The following is a 6,095-nucleotide window of genomic DNA, read 5'->3' as shown; positions in this document are numbered from 1 at the left end:
AACATAAACTAACTTGAGGAAAGATGAAAATTGTTTTAACAGTTACGGTCAATACTGAATATTTCAGTGTTCAAAATTACTGAGCTTGAAAACAATTCTGACTCCCATTTTGCAGTACGCATAAATCACAAACCTGTAATGCAAAAGTATTAAACATAACCTTTGTTTTCTTAAAAGAGAGAGAGAGAGAGAGAGAGAGAGAGAGAGAGAGAGAGAGAGAGAGAAAAGTTGACCTAGAGTAATCAGAATCTATTTCCCATTAACCACATTGGATATGCTAGACAGCCCTCCCATTCTATTCAACCCCATAAATGCTCAGCTTTCATTTCTGTAGTAGCTGTTTAATGCTCTTTCTCTACCTACGCAAGGTTTGACTGATAGTCACTTGAGTTTTCCTGCAGCACTTGGTCATATCCACTCATACTGCTCTGAACACCATAACCACCTCCGTAACCACCACTCAGCTGCTGGCTAGCAGGACCCCCATAACTAGGCTGGTTGGATGAGCCCATCCCTCCCATCATTTGGCTACCATAAGCACTGCTACTTGCCCCTGCTGTAGAATTCAAAAAGAGTTCTACATAGCTGTGATCATAAGCACCCCCACTTGTTCCTGCAGTAGAATTCAAGAAGAGCTCCACATATCTGTGTTGCATATTAGCCTTGTCTTTTGCCATAGCTGCCACAGCATCTTCATGAGTAGCAAATTCAACATCTGCCTCACCAGTAACTCTGCCATCGGGTCCAATTTCAATGTGTACTCTCATGGGTTTAAGAGGTGAGAAAAAATTGTAAATATCATTCTCAGTGGCTCTGTAAGGTAATCCCCTCATGTGTACACAGTGGCCTGTGGTGCTCTGGAAACTGGACCCACCATCTCTGTATCTATGATCAGACATTCCTGAAAAACAGTAGTTGAGGTCTCTTCCAAATCTATCAGACCCAAAGCCATACCCATCATTATAGCCACCATAATCATCATAGCCTCCATACCCTCCACCATAGGCACCTCGCCTCATCCTTTCAAACCCAGCCCCTCTGCCAATGCTATTATAACCTCTGCCAGTCCCTGGCCTATCATAGGGACCGGGTCGCTGCATAGCCATGAGCTTTCCAGGAGGGTCATAATGGGTTCGGACTTCAGCTCGGCTACTCTTAAAGATTTCAATGTACCTGTGGCCTATTCTTTCCTTGTGCTTCTTTAAGGCCTTTTCAGCTATCTCCTGTGAAGCAAATTGCACAAAGGCCTCCCCTGTGCTCCGCCCTTGAAAGTCCACAGGCAGTGTCATCCCATTTGGCACAATTTCCAACCCTGAAAAAAACTGAACAATCTCCTCCTTGCTACAGCCAAATGGGAGTCCTCTAAGGCGGACGAAGCCATCATTGGCAGCATCAGGACTATTTGGACCTGTATGCTTCAACACCCAGTCCATTTCAACACTGTTGGACTTGAATACTTCAACATATCTGTGTCCCATGGTTTCTCTGTCCTTCTTCAAAGCCAATTTCACTTCATCTTCAGATTCAAGTTCGACAAATGCTTCACCACTTGGTCTGCCTTCTCTGGTGTAGATGAAATGAATACCTGATGTGCCATTTTGGATTTTGCAATCAGAGAAGAAGCGCATCACTTCATCAGCAGAGCAGGACCAGGGTAGGCCCCTGACCTTCACCACGAAACCCTCTCTGCCTTCCGTGCTCAGCATCATGGTGACTGTTAGGCTCTTGGTGGCAAGCTCAGATCAACCCAATTTCAGTGGAGCTCTAACGATGCCGGACGATGTTCCTCCTGCCCTCAAACCGTTATAGCAAACCAGGTTCTGTGTCTTATTGTCTTGTTACATCTGTATTTATACCAGTTGATTTTAATCCTATCAATTTCTATTCCAAAGGTTAGGGCGTTTCTTATCTCCATTCCAGGGAGTAAAGAAGATTATGTAGCTTAAGTGTGATTGCTAGTAGTTAAAGTGATTAACTATCTTCCTGGCACTTAGTTAAGGGGTTTTATTTCCTCCCTAATTTCAGGGAAAAATCCCTACCTGGGGAAATAACCTTTCTCGGAGAGGTGACCTTGGTTAAAACACATAGCACTAAGAAGGGGAGCAAACATATTAAGAACAATATGCCATATACGCCAGGTCCCTTGAAACATGCTGTGCAGATGTTTCTTCCCAGCAGCGACTGTGTCAAGCAGTAAGGATGGAAAGGCTCCCAGCACATTCCGTCACCTTGGAAATCCTGCTCTGAGCCCCCTCACCAGTTGGCTGATTATATATGGACTAGTGGTCCAGTGCATGGATTTGTGCACAGTGAAAGGAAGTTAAATTTGCAGCAATTCTTGTAGACACTGTGGGTAAAACAGTACCACCATGACCTCTAATGTATTAAAACGTTATGAAGATATGTTTTTCCACTACTGCCTGGGCCATCTAAGAAAAAGCATTTGGAGTATACAGTTTGATCTTCGATAGCTGAAGTTATAGTGTGAAAGGCTGCCAATTGTGCACCATTCAGAGAATAGATCAAAGTTTATTTTTTTATTTTTTTAATGCATCAAAGATTTATTTTTTTTAATTAAATCTTTATTGTTCATATTATTACATTTGTTCCTCTTTTTTCCCCCCATAACTCCCCTCCTCCCAGTTCCCGCCCCACCCTCCACCCTCACTCCCCACCCACTGTCCTCATCCATAGGTGCACGATTTTTGTCCAGTCTCTTCCCGAATCTCCCACACCCCTTTCCCCCCCAAGAATAGTCAGTCCATTCCCTTTCTATGTCCCTGATTCTATTATGATCACCAGATTATTTGTTCACTTGATTCTTAGATTCACTTGTTGATAGATGCATGTTTGTTGTTCATAATTTGTATCTTTACCTTTTTCTTCTTCTTCCTCTTCTTAAAGGATACCTTTGAGCATTTCATATAATACTGGTTTGGTGGTGATGAACTCCTTTAGCTTTTTCTTATCTGTGAAGCTCTTTATCTGACCTTCAATTCTGAATGATAGCTTTGCTGGATAAAGTAATCTTGGTTGTAGGTTCTTGGTATTCATCACTTTGAATATTTCTTGCCATTCCCTTCTGACCTACAAAGTTTCTGTTGAGAAATCAGCTGACAGTCGTATGGGTATTCCCTTGTAGGTAACTGAGTTTCTTTCTCTTGCTGCTTTAAGATTTTCTCTTTGTCTTTTGCTCTTGGCATTTTAATTATGATGTGTCTTGGTGTGGTCCTCTTTGGATTCCTTTTGTTTGGGGTTCTCTGCCCTTCCTGGACCTGTAAGTCTATTTCTTTCGCCAGGTGGGGGAAGTTTTCTGTCATTATTTCTTCAAATAGGTTTTCAATATCTTGCTTTCTCTCATCTTCTGGCACCCCTATAATTCTGATGTTGGTACGCTTGAAGCTGTCCCAGAGGCTCCTTACACTATCTTCGTATTTTCGGATTCTTTTTTCATTTTGCTTTTCCAGTTGGGTGTTTTTTGCTTCTTCGCATTTCGAATCTTTGCGTTGATTCTTGCGCTCCTCTGGTCTGCTGTTGGGAGTCTGTATAATATTCTTTATTTCAGTCAGTGTATGCTTAATTTCTAGTTGGTTCTTTATCACAACATCGAGGGTCTCATTAGATTTCTTGAGGATCTCACTACATTTATTGGCGGCTTCTAGACAGTTCTTGAGAGACCTTAAAATTGTGGTTCTGAACTCAATATCCTCCATGGACAATTTTGTCCTGTTTCTTTGTCTCCGCATTTTTTATGTTTTCTTGGTGTACCTCCTAGTGGTCTTTGTGGGCAGTCTTGTTGTAGTTAAGCCTTGATTGTTGTTGGCAATACCGGGGGTATTTTGACCTCCAGGCTAACTGGCTAAGAGAGTCCGCTGTGTCTGCAGTGGGAGAGCTTCTGTGCTGGATCTCTAGGGTGGTGCTAATCTAGCATTTGCCTGAGGTTATTTGGCAAAAGGCTCTGGGCAGGGCTTGGGCGGGGTGGGTCCCTGGGGATCTACAGGGCGGGCGGAGCAAGCAGTTATGGCTGCTCTCAGTTCCGTCCCTAGGGGCTCTGCCTCACAGAGTCCCAGCAACCACTGCAAACCTCGGAGAGAAAACTGCCTTTGAGTTTCGACCGAAGCCAGATAGTCCCGCTTCTCCCGTTTGAGTCTGGGTCCCTAGAGACTTGCCCGGATCTGGAGCTCAGAGTCTGAAACTCCCTCCCGATTGAAAACAACAACCGCACCCTCCGCCGCCAGCCCGCTCTGTGCGCACTCCGCACCTGAGTATTTCACTTTAGCACTGCGCCTCCTCTGAGTCTGGGTATGATATTCTCTTTCCTCCTAGTTGTAGAATTTCCACTCAGCCAGCCTTCCTGTGGTTCTGGATGATGTTCGTTCTGTCTTTAGTTGTTTTTTGAAGTGGTTGTTCGAGGCAGCAATCTCCGGTGTTAACCTATGCCGCCATCTTGTTTTCTCTCTCCCGCCCCCCCCCCCCCCCGATTGTTTGTAGTATGCTTGAAGCTGTCCCAGAGGCTCCTTACACTATCTTCATATTTTTGGATTCTTTTTTCTTTTTGTTTTTCTGATTGGGTGTTTTTTGCTTCTTCATATTTCAAATCTTTGACTTGATTCTTGCGATCCTTTACTCTGCTGTTGGATCGCTGTATAATATTCTTTATTTCAGTCAGTGTATGCTTAATTTCTAGTTGGTGCTTTTTCATATCCTCGAGGGTCTCACTAGATTTCTTGAGGGTCTCACTAAATTTATCAGCGATTTCTAGAAAGTTCTTGAAAACCCTTAAAAGTGTGGTTTTGAACTCTATATCCAGTGGTTTGCTTTCCTCCATTTCTGTCATTTGTGACCTGTTTCTTTGTCTCCGAATTTTTTATGCTTCCCTGTGTTGATAGAGTGGTTTTCTGTGCTAGGTGTCCTATAAGGCCCAGTGGCTCAGCCTCCGCAATTACCTGAGGTGGATACTCTTGGTGCACCCCTTTGTGGGCTTTGTGCACAATCCTGCTATAGTTTAGTCTTGATTGTTCTAGGTATCACTGTGAGGAATTGACCTCCAGGCCAATTGGCTGTGAGAATCAGCTGTGTCTGCAGTGGGAGAACTTCTGTGCTGGAGACACCCTTCTGGGGCAAGACTTGCTTCAATGGGCTTTAGTGCTCACTGAGTCTGCCCCCTGAGTGTGTCCCTTATGGATCTGAGGAATTGTAATGTGGATGGTCCCACTCTGACCACTGCGTACACTGGCTCTTGGATCTCTAAGGAGGTGTTAATTTAGCCTCTGCCTGAGGCTATCCAGCAGGAGCTATGGAGAGATCTGCAGATTTCTCTTCTTTGGTTGAGGTTTGGAGGTGCCCAGATGAGGCCCAGCTGTGAAGGAATGCAAACTGCTACGGGGCTATGGGCCTTCTTTTGGAAGTTCTGTGTCTCTCTGACCCAGCTGCAGTTTGTTAGGTAATTTTCAGATTGCAAAGGGCCAGGCCTTTCATGTGCAAAAGCCTCTTTGCAAAGCTTGGGTGGGGCGAGGTCTCAGGGCGGAGCATGCAGCTATGGCTGCTCCTCAGTCCTACCCTAAGAGGCCTGCGTCTGAGTGTCCCAATAATCGCCGAAAGCACTTCTGAGAAAAAGCCACCCTCCAGTTCCGACCGAAGCCAGACAGTCCAGTTTCTCCCAGTATGAGTCTGGGTCCTCAGAGACTCGCCCAGAACTGGACTTTAGAGCAGTCGGAGCTTGTCTCTTCCTCCCGATTGAAAAAGACAGCCGTGTCCTCAGTTGCCAGCCCTTTCCTTGTGCGCCTCCGAACCTCTGCACTTTACTTCCGGGCCTCCTCTGAGTCTGTGTGCTTTTCTCTTTCCTTCTAGTTGTAGAATATCCACTCAGCCAGCCTTCCTGTGGTTCTGGATGATGTCCGTTTTATCTTTAAGTTGTACTTTTGAAGTGGTTGTGTGAGGCAGCAATTTCCGGTGTTTACCTACACCGCCATCTTGGTTTCTCCAAGAACTCTTTAAAAACTTATACTAGCTAGATTGGTGCAAAAGTGGGTAATTTCTTTTTAAAGAAAAACTTGCTTTCTGGGATAAATAAACATCGTAAGGGGTAGAAACAG

At 44.6% G+C, this 6,095-nt stretch overlaps 1 protein-coding gene across 1 annotated transcript; it reads right to left on the bottom strand.

Moving 5' to 3' along the window:
• Window positions 1–241: 241 nt before the first annotated feature.
• On the bottom strand, window positions 242–1,806 carry LOC132227901 (heterogeneous nuclear ribonucleoprotein H2-like). Its single transcript, XM_059683560.1, has one exon. It carries the CDS (start codon window positions 1,707–1,709, stop codon window positions 360–362), a length of 1,350 nt encoding a protein of 449 aa, XP_059539543.1. The 5' UTR covers window positions 1,710–1,806; the 3' UTR covers window positions 242–359.
• Window positions 1,807–6,095: the final 4,289 nt, after the last annotated feature.

Source organism: Myotis daubentonii, chromosome 2 (genome assembly GCF_963259705.1).
Source record: "Myotis daubentonii chromosome 2, mMyoDau2.1, whole genome shotgun sequence".
Lineage (NCBI taxonomy): Eukaryota > Metazoa > Chordata > Mammalia > Chiroptera > Vespertilionidae > Myotis > Myotis daubentonii.
The sequence above is the reverse complement of the archived record's forward strand: the minus strand, read 5'-3'. Positions and strand labels throughout refer to the sequence as shown.